An 18,368-nucleotide genomic window follows, 5' to 3' on the forward strand; every position below is an offset into this window, starting at 1 on the left:
ACGAAGCTAGTATTCGCGCGCAATTTCTAATTTCTTTGCAGATCTACACCGGACATGTTTAACAGGCCGACATTTGCAACCGATCGTATTAAAATTCGGTCAAGTTGAACTATCTTGAAATCTCGAGGGTGTTTTTTTTTTCGTCTGTTTCTGTGACGGAGTATTTTCCTTCACTAAATGTTTAATCTCGTGCTGTATAATTGCTGAATTTCTTCCTTGTGGCTTTGTTTTGTCTCGTGCACGTTGGTTAATAGCTGTACAAGTTTGTACCCTGTGTGCTTTTAAAAGTACTTGAAACACTGAAGAGATAAACACATCTGCCAGTTGCAAGAGGTTTCATTTTTTTTTTCATGCTTATTAATATGATCCGTGTTTTGCTAGCCCACAGTGAGCAATATTAGTAAAATGCTAGATGAAAATATATTAAATGAGCCGAACACAACGTTCTAGAATTCTCTTCATCCAAATTACCAATATTTTCTCCTCATTTGTGAGTATTTTAATTTACGATTTCAGTGTTTAAACTATAGGTCCTATAGGCCGGTTAGTCTTCAAAAGAAAATCTACCGAAAAAAAAATCAACATTTAAAACTATGGGCCGGTCAGTCTTCAAAGAAAAGCCATGGAAAAAAATATATTCCCATTTCCAAAATGATCAAATACAAATTTAGAAAAAAAGTGGTTTGGCAGGCCTCGTTATTAATTAAAAAGAGGTAATTGTGAAAACCCAAAAGGCGGATTTTGTTTCGTAAATAGATGTCCAAGGGGTTAAAGTGGTATCTGGGGATCTTTTAATCTCAGCATACTTGTCAGGCAGTTAATTGGGCGTCGGTAAAATCAGGGGGTAAATATACAAGCGGAATTTTCCTGTCGCTGGCAGAGTTGACAGTGCTTTCCATCGTTCAGTGCTGATTTTTCAGGAAGAAGTTAAGAAATCCACGAAAAATTTAACTCGACTTAAGGAGGTGGGATACCTTTTATTTCCTTCGCATTTGATTACAGTAACTATTCATCATTACATATTTTTCAAATGAATCTTCTTATTTCAATTTCCTTCCATGCTATTGGCAGACACACACCAAATTGAATTCCCCAGAGCCTTAAACCTCACAATTTCCGACAAAATAGAACACTAAGATTTCCTTAAACGCAAGTAGATAAAGGGTAAAAAACTAACACTGAAATTCAGTGGTGATATGATGTTTATTTAGATTTTCAGAAATATCCGCTTTGCTCCTTTCGTTTAGCATATTGAACTACTTAGCTGAATACATATATTACCTTGCATTTATCGCTCAAAAAAGTTGAGCTTGCTTCGATACCCTCCGAGAGAACTTCCTCTCAATTCCGAAGCAAACACTGTGCGTTTTAATAAGTCGAAATAACTAAAACGCCGAGTAAGCAAGTATGAAAAATAATGCATTTGCGAGGGGACCGGCTACGTGGGGAAAAGACGTCATTCTCTATACACAATGTGCAAATAATCGGTTAAAAAATCCTGAACCGTGTTTTTCGGCAGATCATCTTCTTATAAAAGATCTGGCAACATTTTAAAATGTACCAAGCAAAAGATTCAAACGAAGACTAAACCTGAATCCCATAAAAATAAGATGAAAATTGTTAAGTGCCCGCCCTTTTTCAATAAAACGAGAGCTCGTGTTGACAAGCCGTCCTTTAAGGCCACATTATAGGCGAGTGCATGCAGTGTTAGTAAAAAGCATTTTTTTTTCACTTCCGAACTAGTTTTGTCGCATAAAATGTTTTTAAAGTGGGAAGTATATTAAATATTCTACTTTTGTCATTGACAGGGAAGAAACTTAGTATAGACCGCAAAAACTGAAAAGACAAAATAAAAAACTGTCCGGAAAAAGCAGTGCTATTTGCCTATAATTGAAAATTCTGTAGCAGATGATTTTCTGCGGTAAACTTCATGTAAAACTGAGGCAAATGGTTTTTCTGTGCTGTAGTTTATTGTGGTCGAACTCAACAAGATCACTACAATATTATAAACTTTTGTTACAACATTATAAAGAATACTTAAAAGACAATAGAAATTGCATCTTTTTTTCACGTTTACGTGCTGAGATGCTAGACCGTATATATTGCATTTTGAAAGCATTTTAGGTGAAACAGTGCCTTTCGAAGTAAGGGGAAAGGCATAAACAGTTTTGATTGGCTGAAAATATTATAAGTTAGACAGATTTCAAGATTCAGGAAAGCAGGACACGCTGAGCTTTAAAATTGAAATACTTCAAACTGTTCTCAGATTACGTTTCTTTTCCGCCCCAGTTCTTTAATGGAGCTATGCCATAGTATTTTAAGTCATTTTTCAGATAAGGTAGTTTTAAATTAAAGGAAACCTTAAAATAGTAGTTTTCTAAGGTAGAAAAATCCGAACAGAGTAATAAAAACCCCAAAATAAACAAGGATGGTTTCGGCTGACGAAGATTAAGACGGATTATGAGCAGAGAACTTGAAAAACTTTGCCAATTTTTTTCAAGTTGAGTTCTCCGTGACGTAAGTCCTTTAATTTTTTGCCTAATCTTTTTAATTTGTTTAATTTTAGAGCGGGAAAAATTGGCGAACCCTAACAAAAGCCAAGGAATTATCGAATTTTTTATGACAAGGGAAAAATTCATCGACCATAGCTCCTCGAGCAATGAGCGCTTCAGGAATTTTGACAGTTATTGTAAAATGCTTTTTCTGCAGTCTATAGGCTAGTCTTCTTCGCAGGCGCAATATAATCCTAGCAAATTTCTTTTTCGAATTTTAATTAATAGTTTCCTGAGTATTGGGACGGCTCTCTTTTCAGATCTTATCAAAGCAATCTTGTGACGCGATAACTAATGAAGCAACAGTTAGCGTGTTGTATGCCTGATTCGCCTTTGGCAGCAAAAAGGTCAAAGCTAAAGAAACAATCGGCCGTGTGTCTATATTGAAGTCCGTTCGTTATAATGAAGGTTATGAATGATATAGCTCCATTGTATTGTACACGTGGGAACGGAAGTTCTGCAATCGACCTTGACACCGATCCGCCTTATACACATGTGTACGTATAATATTAGGTCTGAAGTTATGTACTCACACCCACAATTATTTTGCACGTGTAAGGGACTCAAGTTTTGCACGAGACCTTAATAACCATCGTTCAGTGCATGAAATCGCCCCAGAAACCGATCCGTTTTTAATATATTCTCAAGGGTTTACTTCTTCTCTAGATGGTGGTGTCTGAATTTCATCACGTTTTATTCCGGGCTTTCATTACCCCTAGACACGTCTAACACATTGTTCGAATTTCTACTTTTCTTATGTAAAACATTACATTTACACCATACAATTATCTAGGTCAATAAGCTGCGAAAAACAAACAAAAGTTAAACAAGTTAGCGAGAGGCGAGCTGAAATGAGCCACGCGCAATAACCTTGGGGCAAATACCAGTTTACAATATGTCACTCAAACCTATATTTTACTGCATAAGATTAGATCAGCCAACTTAAGGGTTATTATTAATCTATCCCCGAGCTTAAAATAAACTACTTTTCACGGCAATCGGAGAAAGGTTCCACAAATTCGCGAGGGAAACTTCCAAGAATTGCTTATAACAAGATAGTTTCAACATCAGTGTCGAAAGAGATTTCATAAGGTGAGGCTATTCAGTTTAAAAATGGGTTATGTGTCTTAAATCGGAAAGCATTTTGTCATAAGAGGCCATGGTTTCGTCTAATATAAGATAAAACGTTCTCAAATGCATGGAATCTTCACCAGTAAATCGTGAAGTTAGGCCGACAAATCCGTTGTATCCTACTATCAATTCTCTGTCGATCACACACTATCTGGAAACAATTTAACTCTCCAAACGCGTCCCTAGACTCTAACGTTAATATGCACCCTATCTAGAGTTTGAGCAATTTTGAGGCGCGATGAGGCCGACAATCAAACTTTCATGTCAACTTCCGCTTGATTCTTAGAACTTAAAATTCGATCCCTCATGGTGGATTTCCACTGACGCGTAATTTTTTACGTGCGTTTACGTGCGTGAAAAAATTTAGAGACAATGTATGAACGACTTGCGTAAACGTGTACACAAGTCGCTCATACATTGTCTCTAAATTTTTTCACGCACGTAAAAAATTACGCGTCAGTGGAAATCCACCTTTAGTCGAAGACCGTTTTTCTTGACGTTTTACACAGATATTCGTTAACTTTTCATAACCTGTGTTGTTTACGATGTCGCGTCTCGTTACTCGCCAGTAGTAAAATTTACATTTTGCATGCTTACAGTGTATGTGCGCCTTAAGGGCGCCGGGCTAATAAATGCTAACAAAAGTTTCGTGACTTGAGCCACGGAGCACAGAAACATTTATAAGAATCATTGATTAAAGGAACTCTGTCAAGGAGATTTGGTAGGATTTCTGGTCTAAGCTGTCCTGAAATAGTGGTAGGCAACTTAACCCATGAAAAACGTTATCTCGAATATCTAAAGGAAGAATATAAACCTAAACATGTGGATAGAAATCAAGCTTCGGCTATAAACATCGGTTTTTGAGGCGCGGGAACAACTGAAAAGTCTAGCCTTAATATCAAGTGCAATCCATTTCCATCCTAGCAGGCCACCGCAGCCAATACTTGCTAATATAGCAATTTTTAATAAAGAATGGACGATTATTATAGGTTCCACGACAAAAATATAACTTTTGGCTGTTCAAAAATCCATGACAAAGCGCCTTTTTAATGCTTATGTCCCACTAGTATATTCACTAGCGTACATTTTAGGCCTTGCTGACACTGTTTGTCATTGATGGAGGAAAACACTACACTCACAAATTTTAATTTATATTAAAATTTCATCTAAGCAAAAGTCATTGATAATAAAAGAGAAAATCGGTCCGTAGCCAGAAAAAATATATGAGGCGATGTCCACGGTTAAATTCTCTTCCAAGGTATCATTTGTTTTCCCCCGTTAGAAAAAACAACAACAACAAAAATGAAAAAAAAATGACTGAGACAAATGCATCGGTTTGTCTCAAAGCGGCTACGGCCCTGAAAAATATTAAAACCCGACCATTTTTTTAATTTTGTTTTAAGGATTTTAACAGAATAAAGAAGACAGTGGCTGTTAGCGAAAGATATTTTCGGTGGGGAGCACTGGTTGTTGGTTAAATTGTCAGTTGAAAATTTTGAACTATTTCTTTGTGAGTTGTCCTCATAACTTCTATTAGTTTCCGTGGGCTTACTTTAATTGTGATGTGGTCTTGTTCGATTTTCCTGTGTGCAACACAATTACATGCTGATCTCTTGTTATTCCTTATTGGTTAATTTTCAAAACTTTCAAACTTATTATTGCATGGTAGGAAAGAAAACTCCTCAATTATTACTGCAAAAGGAGCAAGCAAAATACCTAACTCAAAACTATCTCACTGCTCGTGGAGAACGACTAAAAGACTGACGGAGAGAGTTCGTAGTTAACCTGCAAAACATACAATATACACGTTTAGTAAAGGTAATACTCGTGTGTTTAATTGAGCATTTGAATACATCCTCTCTGACGAAGCTGTAAACAACCTTCAACTTATAAAACCGCCTCCACTTTGTTTTCGAGTCATAGCCAAAGGCAGCGACTTGGCCGTTTGTTTCCGTTCACGTTCGCGATATTCTTCGTTTATTTTTAGAAAGATTTTAATGTTTTAGTCGACGAAAATATTGATCTTCTGAAAGAAGTGGAATTTTTTGGATCAGGAATAAACAATCATCATCATAATCATCATGCCTTTCACTTCAAATGAAGAAAATGGCCGGAAAATTCATACACGAAAACAGAGGTACATCCCTAATTCGTGAAATTTGTATTTTCATCAGAAGTACATAATCTGACGAAAATTCAAATTTCACGAATTAGGAATATTTTGAAGGGTTTTATTTTTCTAGGCCAATATATTGCCGGATGAAGGGTAATAATTCAGTTTGCACTTTTGAATGTGTTTTCGTCATCCTTTTATTGCTTTTATTGCTAGGATTATGTTTTGTTTTTTTGTCGAGTTTTGAGAGTTTTTTTTCTGTTTGGCACGTGCACCTCACGTGACCAAAAATGTGACGTCATGTGTGCCCACGCGTATGTAAAGGAAAGTATGAGAAGTTAACAGGTAATTTAGTTTCTAAACAAGCGAAAAAAGTAACAATAAACTGACAAAAAACTAACATAAAACGATGAAAAAAAAAAGTTTCTTTCATTTACTGAATACTATTTGTATCGGATTTTGCGAATCTCGTGAAATGCTATATTTTAAATTTTGGCGATCTTTTTCAGAAACTTGTCCTTACGTTTCGACAAGAAACTATGGGGTTTTTCAGTTGGTTGGTCTGTTTTTGCACTTTTTTGCGTAATTTGATGTTCGAGAAAATTAAAAAACGGTTAAAACAAATAAGAATAAAATCTGCGGTTCCAAAGAACAAGAAAATGAATTATCACTTATTTCTTTATCTTTTTCTTTGTTGACGGATCTTGTTGAGCGAGCTGTAATTCTACATAATTTTTTTAAAACTGTATTTTTTAATCTTTGTTCTTTTTGTCTCCAAATAAACCAAAACAATCTGCGACCATCTTGATTACTTTAGAGAATCACAAAGCAAAAACTACTAGGAATTGCTGGACGAGATAGACCTTGGATCAATTTTTGTCTTTTGATTTTGTTTTTGGTCTACTATGTCTTCTTAAGGAAAACAGTAATCGAATTATTTATCAGTCAAATTCATTCACCATGCAGCAAAATAAATCCCCATATCAGAAAGATATAAAAATGCATAAAAAAAATCAGTTTATCGTTAAGGAAACGACAGTGAAGTAAATTAAGTTAAACGGAGGTACATTTCTAAATTGTCCATAATTTATCATGTTAGGTCAATTAAGGCGGATCTGGATTCTTCCTGCCGTGATGGGGCGATTAAAACACAAAATTTGTAACAATTCTTTACTGTAATAATTTGCACACGAAAAACTTTGATAAAGTGCTCTTTTTGTACTGAAATAGCCATTATTTCCCTGAAAGAGTAGACTAATGTAGAATCGCATTAATTGACAACAGAAAATATTTCAGAACTCATTCAATCTAGAATTATCTTTAAAATGATGCATAATTAAGAGCATCCTAATATAATACTACACCTGGTTGCGACATTTCACATCCCACGAGGCCTAATCGTACGAAATTGGGGCAAATTATGTTCACTGTTCACTTTGAAACGTCAGTTGTATATAAGATAACATAATTTATTGGTGCAGTAAACTTTTAGTACAAATTATTATGCAACCCTAAACAGTTAAGCGAAAATTTAACGATCCAAAACTGATATCTTTGCTACTGAAAAGTGTCTTGTATGAAACTGAATGAAAGATCTTTATCTTAAAAGCTTCATGAATATTCCTAGTTTTTATTTTCTGAAAGCGCCGTCAAGTCCTCTACGTTGACATGGTTATCATTCAAACTATGTTCATTAGTGTTCAACATATAGCTGAGTTTGTTAGATTTTTGGCCAATAGAACTAGACTGTTATTTTCCTGGCTAATTACGACCAGCTGATATTTCTAGTGCTGCTTTTAAAATACAGAGTGTGGCACCCATCAGCTCACATTGGTGTATTCAACGAACGAATCGATGGTAATCTAAATCAACCTAACAATTTTTTCGGTCAGGAACATTTGATTCACATTTGCTGCGGTCTTTTTATCCTCTGGGTAAAATCTTCCAACATGCCATGTTTTTAAAGTCAACTGAGTTTGAGTTCAACTACACTATGACATCATTTTACATTTGGTTGAAATATAACTGAAAGTTTTTCTTCACTGAAAATTAACGACACTGATCAACACAAACGGTGAGAAAATAATTACTTAAAAATAGTTTATTATTTCTCCAGCTCAAGGATTCATTTTGGAAGTGATGCTCGTTTCCTAGCTATGCACAAAAAAATCACTTTTTTTAACATGAATATTAACATGAATTTCGTGTCACCATTTAAAATATCAAGTATAAAGTTGCTTGCTTACTTACTTACCTGCCACTGACTGACTTACTTACTTACTTACTTACTTACTTACCTAACTTGCATTGCTTGTTTAGCTTACGAAGCGTACGAACGCACACATTTTGAGTGCAAAAGTTTCAAAAACTACGGCAGAACAGCTGTTTTTTAGGCTTAGAAGGGATTACCCGAATATAAATACAGCTCATCGCCGGGCTAGATTGAACAGTATGCAAGAACAAATCATTAACTTTAGGAATATATTACGCTAAATTCCATGTTTGTGACTTTTCAAAACCATAAAAGAATTTTATCTTTTATTTTCCTTCCTTTTGGCGCCGTTGATAGAAAGAGGAAAACGTATAAAATTTGCAGGAACAAAGCTTTTCAAACTTGACAGCCACTCGAAAATGTACTTTGTAAAGTATTCTAGTAGATTGCGAAATGTTCGACGCACTCATTTTCATATTTTCTTGTAAGCATGTCACTTCCAGTTGAATTTTCCAACAAGAATTATCAGCACTTAATACAGGCAATGTCACTAAATAACGTATTTTTTTAAAAGTGGTAAATGTTCACATAAAAGAAATAAACCCTTCATGTTGAAATTATATGTCTTAATTATCATCTAGGATCGCCACTATACTTTTGGCAAACGAATTAAATGTTGCTAATACAACATCAGGAACAATATGAATTAGTATTGCTGTTTTGATCGAAAAGAAACCGTACTTTTACCGGAAATATGATCAATATTGATTGAAAATCCGTGGCAGCTAACTTCCGAAAAAATAAAGAAAATCTGTGGCAGGGCTAGCTTAGAGTAATTAACAGGAAAACTAACCTAAACGATCGCAGATATAGTTTTTTTTTCCAAAACGACGAATTTAGACCATTCAAGGAATAAATATTTGTTTTCTTATGAAATTCAATCGTAGCACGTTCTACTGGAAAAAACGATGCTCAGTCTTGATAAGTTTTCTTTTTTAATTATTTTTTTTGACAATTTTGTCATCTAGATGATGGCTTTTCCATTACTTGATCAACGAAAAATCAAGTTAAAAAGCTTTTTTTGGGTGCGTTGAAATAATTCTGAATACATCTAATAAATTTCTTGTACATTTGTTTGCTTTTTATTGGCCCGGAGGTTGGGAAATCAACAGAAAAGGTCAAAAAATTATCAAAGGGTCAGAACTTTAGCACGTACGCGTGTAGAAGCAATATGAAATGAAACAATGTAAAATCAAATCATTTGATTTTTTCATTGTTTCCAATCAAATTAACAAGGAATCAGTCAACATACCGCATTATTATCAGGGATGTAGTCACGTTCCATGTTTCTAATTCTAAGTGGATTTAAAAGTTTCAATCAATTTTTAACGAGAAAATCTCGTTGACAAAACTATTTCACACCTTAAAAAATTCAACTGAATGGAAGTTTAATTAAAATGGCTTTTTCTTTTTTCTCTCTATATGTGTCCCCCGTTTTTTCATTCTGACCAATCGCCGACAGTTAACAAATTACATTAGCGTATTGTATTTCTAAAGAGTCATATATACAAGTATACACAGTTAGGAACTTCTTATGTTAGCCTTGACTAAGCGAAATCAAAAGCGGCTTTAATAAGAGGCTGTTCACCTTTCTGACTTACGAAAACTGTGTGACTAAGATATTTCAATACGGTCTTCAAAAACGCGTCACTAAGTCTGGATAAATGCTTCGTGAGAAGGGTCACGGTTCTTGGAAACGTGTTCCAATCTACAGCTTAAACTAATCAATTGTTATCGGGCGACTTTGTTATTGCAAAAGTGACAGTTCCTCTTCACATGCATACATAATATATTTGTGTTTAAAGACAGTGCGCAAGTTTATAAAGCCAAAATTTGTTATCAATCTTCAGTGCAGCGGAGCTTCTTATGAACAGAAGGTACAATGATATAGTCGATCTTTGCTGATTTTTAATCTTTATAAACGCAAAGTTAAAAACAATCACGTTGATTTGTGGTAGGTTTACTCATTAACATTGTGACTTTTTATTTCTCATCAGTTGCAGTCGGCGGAAGGATTTGTCGCAAGGAATCATGAACAACTCAAACGCATCTTACACGTTCAATGGAACGACATCTATTCCAGCAGCGTACCAACCAATCGCACAAGAGGATAGATGGATAAGAGCTTTTTATTTCTTCCTCATCGTTGCAGAGGCAATAATAGCTATTACAGCACTGGCAGGTAATTTCATTGTAGTGTACGCTTTCATTACGTACAAAAAACTGCGAGCGAGTGTTACAAACTACTTCGTTATATCACTGGCAGTTTCCGATATCCTAACATCTGGTCTTGTAACTACATTCAAGTTGGACCAAACCCTGAAAATGAACAAATGGTCGCACGGTGAATTCATGTGCAGTTTTTATACCACGATGTATTTACTGGCCGTGCCGAGTTCGGTTATTAACCTGTGCGCTGTCACAGTGGATCGGTACTTGGTGTTGAGAATGCCTCTTCGATACAACTCGCTCATGCCACCTAGCAGAGCGGTATTTATAATTTGCTGTTTATGGGTTTACGCGCTGATTTGGGCGTGTCTTCCTGCTATCGGATGGAGGGTGAATCTACCGTGTTTGGAAAACGGCTACTGCTACTTTTTGACGACAAGAGTATACAATGTGACTGTGAATATTGTCAACTTCTTGCTTCCGATGATTTTCATGGCAATATTCTGGTCCTTGATCTACGCGATCGTCCTTCGACACCGCGAGAGAGTCTTTGAAATGGAGAGAAACCTTTCTTTTAACACAAACGAGACCAACGAGTCGACTAATAACTCCAGCAACACTCTAAACAGCCAGACAGCCTCGTCAAGTCATCTCGCTCCAAAAGAAAAAGCAGAAAGAAAGAAAATGAGGCGAAATTTCCGTAGATCTCGATATATCGGGTTTATCGTTGTACTGTTTTATTTCTGCTGGCTACCTTACGTGACTATAAGTATGGTTGGAAACTTGTGTGTATGGTGCGACGTGCAAAGACTTATTCCTTATGTACTATACGACGCGTTTTTAGCATTGGGTTTTCTGAACTCTGCACTTAATCCATTTTTGTATCCATTTCATGACAAACATTTTAAAGAGGCGTTCAGAGACATTTGGAACAAAATGAGAAGCAAGACTTTCGTTAAACTGTTATCTCGCAAAGAGAAAGTTTTAGAGATGGCGAGAGTCGAAGTTGCTGTTAATAGAGCGGTTTTTGATCGAGCACCGTAAAACCAAAGCCAAAGCAAGAACTACTTTGGTATTACAAATGAAACTGACAATCCAGTGAACCAATCAAAATACGAAGCAAATACATGTAGCTGGCACGAAGCGCGGGAAAACGTGCGTAAGCGCGTCACGAGTGGTGTTGGTTTTACTTCTGATTGGTTGAGAAAGTGGCGCAAGTTTTTTAAAACCAATCGCTAAGCGTAGTAGTACTCAAGAGAAAACCGCTCTAATTAACACTTTATGACTGAGAGACCAGTTATTAAGTGATTTGTTATATAGCACTAAGATATTAGAAGAACGGCGGTCGTCAGTCAACATGGGTGCACTGTTACCCTCTGACCTCGCAGATTTTGCAATGTGTAGACTTTTGGCGGGAAACAGTTTTCATTGTTAGATGTCATGTGACCTCGAGGTAGCCAATAAGAGCGCACGTTTACAATTGATGTTGACTGAATCAGAAGATAAAAGGAAACAAAAAAGGACTTAGATAGTGATACATTACACTAATCGCATTATTCATTCAAATCACTGAAAAAATTACTTTAAAATTGTGTACGCGATGCATCAATTCAATTTAATTTCTGAAGACAACAAAATTGAAGTTGTTGATTATTGACAGATAGTCCACTCGGAAGATGTATTATGAGTGTACATATCAAAAAATAAACCCAAGCTGAACTGTTTAGATTTTTAAAATACGCGAACAAGTGTAGCCGAGAGGTGACGTTGTAATCAAAAATTTCGTGCCACGAGTACACATGCGCATCGCATTTAAACTGCCCTGTTGACGTTTTCGATCAATCTCGTTCCCAGAGCCTGTGTTCCCCTTGACCAGCGGTCGGGAAACACAGGAAATCCGCTGAGATTTTGGTAAAAAGAACAAGTTTTCAACAGCCAATCAGATTCGATCGCCTTTCGTGGCGCGCTATCAGAATAGCCCAGAGGTCCCGATCCCTGGGCGCGGACCAGAAGGATCGCGGCCTTTGGGGACGAGATTGGTTTTGTATATAAAGACAAAAAAAAATAGATTTGAGACTCTCTAAGGAATTGGGAAGAACAAAATGATATTTGTGCCAAATTCAAGTGAATTAAACTTCCCTCAGAGTCATTGTACAGTAGCTGAACTTGTAAATCAGTGTAAATATTTCCTATAATTTATCTGCAAACGGTTATTAGATGACCACAGCAATTAATTATTGATAAACAAAAATGTCTGGTCAGGATTAAAACATGAAACTGATCTTACTGATGATTAAAAATTAAAAAAAATCAAGTATTTCCCTTTTCTGGAACCAGATTATGATAATGATAATGAATTTTTATTGCCCATTTTTCATATGTATATGCGCAAATGCGCTGTACTCATACAGATTTACTGCACAAAGGCCAGACCACAACACTGGGAGCTTCGTGTCCTACTCTTTGCGAATAGTGTGTGGGTTCTGTAACGCCCCCCTGCTGACCATATAACACTGAGGATACAGGAGACGGGACCTTCGGTTTATCGTCCTTTTCCGAGAAGGCTAGTGTCTAACCATTTTCGGATATAAATGCAAAGGCAGCATTGTACTGTCGTGAATTGTAATAAACGTCATGAATTGTAATACCTGTCGTAAATTGTAATAACAGTTGTCATGAATTGTAATAGCTGTCGTAAATTGTAATAACAATTGTCGTGATTTGTAATAACGCACCTATCGCAAATTGTAATAACACATTGCCGTATTTTGTAATACTCCGACCTGTCGTAAATTGTAATAACACATTGCCGTGTTTTGTAATAATCCTTTAAAATGAGAATTAGCTATCATACAGAAATCTGTTTTTCGTTTTCTATTGGCCGTTCCGAGGTTGCGCAGGGAACTGGGGCGAGTTCAAATGTCAAGTAATCAATAATCTGACACCACAACATGAAAGATCTCGATGAGAGTGGTGATTTGACCAAGTTTGATGCTTTAAGGATGCACAGAAACGAAGTTATGGACCTTGAAACATGGTTAAAAATCCATACAAACGTCTCTAACTGTAAGCCAGCGTCCCCCAAAACCATATAAACTCTCAAAATTTTTATCCGTTTTGTGACAGCTGTAAAATCCTGCCTAATACCCATTATTTGAAAGAAACTAAGTTGAAAATCACTATGTTTGCCCATTTTAAAGAGTATCACAAAAATCATAAAAAATTTAAGAGTTTATATGGTTTTGGGGGACGCTGTCTCAAAATAAGAGACAAGAAAAGCAAGGCTGACACTACGTAGAAATGAAAAAACCTTAACGGGACAACGACATGATAGAGTCCAAACTGAAAGTCAAAAATGCAAACTCTGGACAGCTGTTTCGACCTGATTGGGTCTCTTCAGCAGAGTGTATGCCGCACAGAATAGAACAACCAGCGCAAAGACAGTTGTCTATAAAGTGCTCGTGGTAATGACAATCCGGATGGGCTCAAATTCAAACACTCGCCCATTGATCACAGCCGCATGACTATTACTCAATAGGTCAAGAATTCGAAATATCATGTCGTTGTCTCGATAAGGAAAGTGAGAATAGACAGAACTATCCTTACACTGAAAACATGGACAAAACCATGTGAAAAACAACACTGCAAACATGGACAAAACCATGAGAAAACAGTGAAAATGTACAGCATATCGGATCTAAAAGATCTACGGTCCAAATAAAACTAAAAGAGACAATAGAAAGCAAGGGACCGCGGACGAAAATGCTGCTGTGTACGCCAGAGTTTGCATTTTTGACTTTCAGTTTGGACTCTATCATGTCGTTGTCCCGTTAAGGTTTTTTCATTTCTACGTAGTGTCAGCCTTGCTTTTCTTGTCTCTATATTTTTATTTTTGGCTGATTAGAGCTGTCGCCAGCTCCTACGTACACAGCAGCATTTTCGTCCGCGGTCCCTTGCTTTCTATTGTCTCAAAATAAGAGACGTTTGTATGGATATTTAACCATGTTTCAAGGTCCATAACTTTGTCTGTGTTCATCCTAAAAGCGTCAAACTTGGTCAAATGACCAATCTCACCAGGTTCTTTTATGTGGTGGTGTCAGATTATCGATTACTTGAAATTTGAAACTCGCCCCAGTTCCCTGCGCAACCTCGGAACGGCCAATAACTGGGGAAAAACAGTTAAAGATTTCGTGGAGTAAATTTATTTTCAGGCTTTGTATCGTCATGAATGTTATTTAACATTATAAGCTAACTACTCACCAGAACTGCGACAAATTTGCAGCAAAGCACGTTGTAAGGAAACGTGAAGTTACATTTGTTATTCCTCTAGTCGGTTTTTAACAAGTCATTGGTCTTCATTTTTGTGAGGGGAAAACGATCTAAACATATTTTCATGATATTTAGCTTGTCTTTTAAGTGTTGAGCCACTCCACCATTTTATCTCCCTTCGGTGTCGTCTGACCGACTTAAATTTTCACGTTAAAAATAGTAAAACGAGCTATGAGGAAGATAATGACGTAGTCAAACACAACAGAAAACGGCATTTCATAACACTCAATAGTAGTAATGGCGGTTCTTCTTTCTTTTCTCCGTGTTTTCGTTTGATTTTTAAAACCACATCGACCTTGTCTTCCTCAATAATTATTGCCGTCATATTGATGTTGTTTTCAGGCTCCACGGCAATGATGTTGTGGTATCAGACCAACCCATTGTAATTCCGAACTCCTCCTATTTTCACGGTGATGTTCAATTAAATAATTTTGTTTGGATGGCTTTTTTATTTTCTTTTGGCTGAAAGAATTGTCCGGTGAATATCCCTTTTAATAATACCATCGGCGGAGAAAGGTTGAAGCCAGGTAACTAAAAATAAATGTTAAAAAGGTAAAAACTAAGAAACAGCGAAGTTAACGTTTCACACTACGTGCCAACACTCCTGAGAGTGAGGGGCTGGGCAATGCAATTAAGTAATAAGGTACCGTTTCTACAACCTCGTTCCCAGCGTCTCTACGAGGTTGCCGTTTCTACCCTTTTATTTAGAAAAAAAAACTAGCTGTGAACTTGAATTTTGTTTTGTATTTTCTTTCTTTTATCAAAATAATTAACAATTATTGGATGAGGTTGAGCATGATAGCGATAATTATCAAGGCCAAAGTTTCTGTTATCTGCCGAAGCCGAAGGCTGAGGCGGATAACAGAAACTGAGGCCTTGATAATTATCGCTATCATGCGAAAACCGAATCCAATAATTGTTTTATTATGCACATTCCTGAGCTGCACTTGTAAAGACAAGAGCGCGCACAAAATCTGCAAAATCTGAATGCATAAAACTATTGTCTGTAGGTATGACGTCACTTCTACATATGTAAAATCTAATGTCTGTAGGTATGACGTAAGAGAAACAGCAAGCAAGAATTAGCTGCGTGCTTATAGCCAATCAAAATCAAGCTGGTGACACCAATGTATAATAATACTGCTTATTACAAAACACCACAATGTGTTATTACAATTTACGACAGCTCGGGGTATTACAAATTACGGCAATGTGTTATTACAATTTGCGATAGGTGCATTATTACAATTCACGACAACTGTTATTACAATTTACGGCAGCTATTACAATTCACGACAACTGTTATTACAATTTACGACAGGTATTACAATTCATGACGTTATTACAATTTACGACAGTACACAGCATCCTCATATTTTAAGACCCTGAGTGTTGGTCCGGTCTGGGGTTGGAGCCCACGACCTCCCGCTCAGCCGTCCGTGTTCTACCAACTGAGCTAACCAGGCCGCGGTAGATAACGTATTAATATTTTCCCTCAGTCAACTTTTTTCTTAAGGCCTAGTTAAATTAGTGACCGTTGTGTCGCAAAAAAATGAAATAAAAATGTTTCCAGTTTAGCCGTACGCGAGCAAAATATTAGGGAAGCAAAAGATGTTTTCAGATAGCAACATTAAGTTGTTTCCGTGAACCAAACTTTTGCTTCCGAGACATATGTTTCGTGTGTGGCTAAGCTAGGCAAAACTGATTTGTTTCCACAAAGTTCTCGCAAGCTGAATGTTTCCTAGCTTTAAAAGCCACTCTCGCCTTAGTTGGAGAATAACCATTCATTCCCTTTAATTTGAAAATATATTTATTTATTTATGTTTGACTAAAACATGAAAAATAGAAAGGAGAATTAAGATGAATACTTTGGGATTACAAATGCTTAGACTGCTGTCAATATATTTAAAAGCAGCTAATTTGAATTTTGTCCGCTGGCCGGGATTTCAATTTCCTACCGCTTAGAGTAATAAATGGCCATAAATGCGGCTACAGCGATTACTAGTGCAGAACAGATAACCATAACCCCTCTCTGCATTTCTTTTTTCCTCTGCCGGCCTGATCTACTCATTTCCAACGCCTTGTAACATACTTCTGCTTTGACATTTTCATGTGGGAAGGGAATTGTTGGAACCTTGCAGCCCAAGAAATCACACAATGGCTTCCATCCTTGTGTTACGTTATACACCAACAGTTTGTCAGCAGGAACAGTGGACTTTACACGGTGATTGTGGGCACGATATCTTCCCGGGGGGGGGTACTCCCTATAATGGCCTATACGGGGAGGCTCCGCCCGAAAGGGGTACCTTTTTAAGGCTCCAGGTATATAAAAGGGTAGGGATTTCATAAATTTAGGTATATGAAAGGGTATGGAAATCTGCGATAATGATATTTTAAAAGGCCGTTTCATTAAATATTTCGAGCAGACGCAACTTTTGGCTCTATCGTCTTAATTTATTAAGCGCTACATAAAAATGACAAGAAAACTTCCCGTTTTTGGTAAATGTGATGTAGTGTAGGTATATGAAAGGGGAGCCTTTTTGCAATAAAAGGTATACAAAAGGGGTACCTTTTTCTATCAAAATGGTATATAAAAGGGCAAGGGGTTGGATCTCCGGGCGGAGCCTCCCCGTACAAAATTTTTTCGAGTACCCCCCCCCGGGGATATCTTTTCCTGAAAACATAAGTGGATTTCGGATTATGAGACCCAAAGGCAGCATCAATGCAACTGTCCAAGACATAATGCATCTTTCTTGCTGTCGGTGATAACAAGGACATCTTATGATATCGTTGAGCATATGTCGTTTCTATTTGATTCACAACACTTTTTACCCAGGGATCTTCTTCTCTTACACTTAGTATCACTTTACAGTCAGGAAAAACTTCCACTATTTCCTCGAAGAAAAAGGTTCCAGAGATATCCACGGCTGCATCAGCATTCTGGTAAACTCGCATGACATCTGGCTTGACGCCATTTTGGAATACACTGACCCAGTGATCCAGAAAGTCAAAGGTTTGCTCTTCCCAGTCAAACACCGTAAATCCAAGATGGCCGAGAGCTTTGGTGATTGATTTTGTACCAGTTTTTGGCATTCCTGCGCAAATCACTTTCATGATGGATAATTTGATAAAATATAATACAAAATCGCTATCCACATATAGTTTGTATAGGCGCTACGAGAAAGACTGTACTACAACATATAACACGAAAATACGTGTACAATTTAGAATTGCAAACAATGGTGTATTTTGCTCCGAGCGTTCTTTGTTGTTTTTCGTATATTTGCACTTTACGATTCTCATTAGCATATAAGAACAGAATTTTAAAATACACTCTTTTTATTTTATAAAAATCTAGTTTATAAGAATATCGAGGCTGAAATTTGCGAATTTTTAAGAATATTTTAAGAACAAGCCTGAATTTTTTTCAGGCTTGCTTTTCTCGACTGCTTAAGTTGAGTACATTACTGCGATAATCTTTCATTTGCTTAAAATGTATATCCGCAGTACAAATACATGAATTTCATATATTCATTTCATATTTTCTCCATCCACGGGTATATTAGACCATATTACTAACTCACAAGTGACCAGCTCTAGTTGGCTTGATAGCTCAGTTGTTTAGAGCGCTGCACTAGTATCGCAGAGGTCATGGGTTCGATTCCCGTTTAACCCTGATTTTTTTCAGGCTTTCTTTTCTCAACTGCTTAAGTTGAGTACATTACTGCCATGATCTTTCATTTGCTTAAAATGTATATCCGCAGTACAAATATACGAATTTCATATATTTATTTCATATCTT

At 36.7% G+C, this 18,368-nt stretch overlaps 2 protein-coding genes across 6 annotated transcripts; one reads left to right on the top strand and one right to left on the bottom strand.

The window, feature by feature from the left end:
• The first annotated feature begins 837 nt into the window (after nucleotides 1-837).
• On the top strand, nucleotides 838-13,077 carry LOC144630092 (5-hydroxytryptamine receptor 4-like). 5 transcript variants are annotated; one of them, XM_078488372.1, is made up of 2 exons: nucleotides 838-965; nucleotides 10,066-13,077. In XM_078488372.1, exon 2 carries the CDS (start codon nucleotides 10,100-10,102, stop codon nucleotides 11,279-11,281), a length of 1,182 nt encoding a protein of 393 aa, XP_078344498.1. In that variant the 5' UTR covers nucleotides 838-965; nucleotides 10,066-10,099; the 3' UTR covers nucleotides 11,282-13,077. The 5 variants fall into 5 exon arrangements, with proteins under 5 accessions (XP_078344498.1, XP_078344500.1, XP_078344497.1 ...); XM_078488374.1 differs by having other exon boundaries at nucleotides 915-965; nucleotides 10,072-13,077; XM_078488371.1 differs by lacking the exon at nucleotides 838-965 and adding an exon at nucleotides 3,367-3,644.
• A 2,977-nt stretch (nucleotides 13,078-16,054) lies between these two features.
• Nucleotides 16,055-17,761, bottom strand: LOC144630478 (uncharacterized). The gene is made up of 2 exons (XM_078488835.1): nucleotides 17,238-17,761; nucleotides 16,055-16,812 (listed from the first exon to the last, which is right to left on the bottom strand). Exons 1-2 carry the CDS (start codon nucleotides 17,678-17,680, stop codon nucleotides 16,521-16,523), a joined length of 735 nt encoding a protein of 244 aa, XP_078344961.1. The 5' UTR covers nucleotides 17,681-17,761; the 3' UTR covers nucleotides 16,055-16,520.
• Between the last annotated feature and the right edge of the window lie 607 nt (nucleotides 17,762-18,368).

This window comes from Oculina patagonica, chromosome 11 (genome assembly GCF_052425735.1).
Source record: "Oculina patagonica isolate OP01 chromosome 11, crgOcupat, whole genome shotgun sequence".
Lineage (NCBI taxonomy): Eukaryota > Metazoa > Cnidaria > Anthozoa > Scleractinia > Oculinidae > Oculina > Oculina patagonica.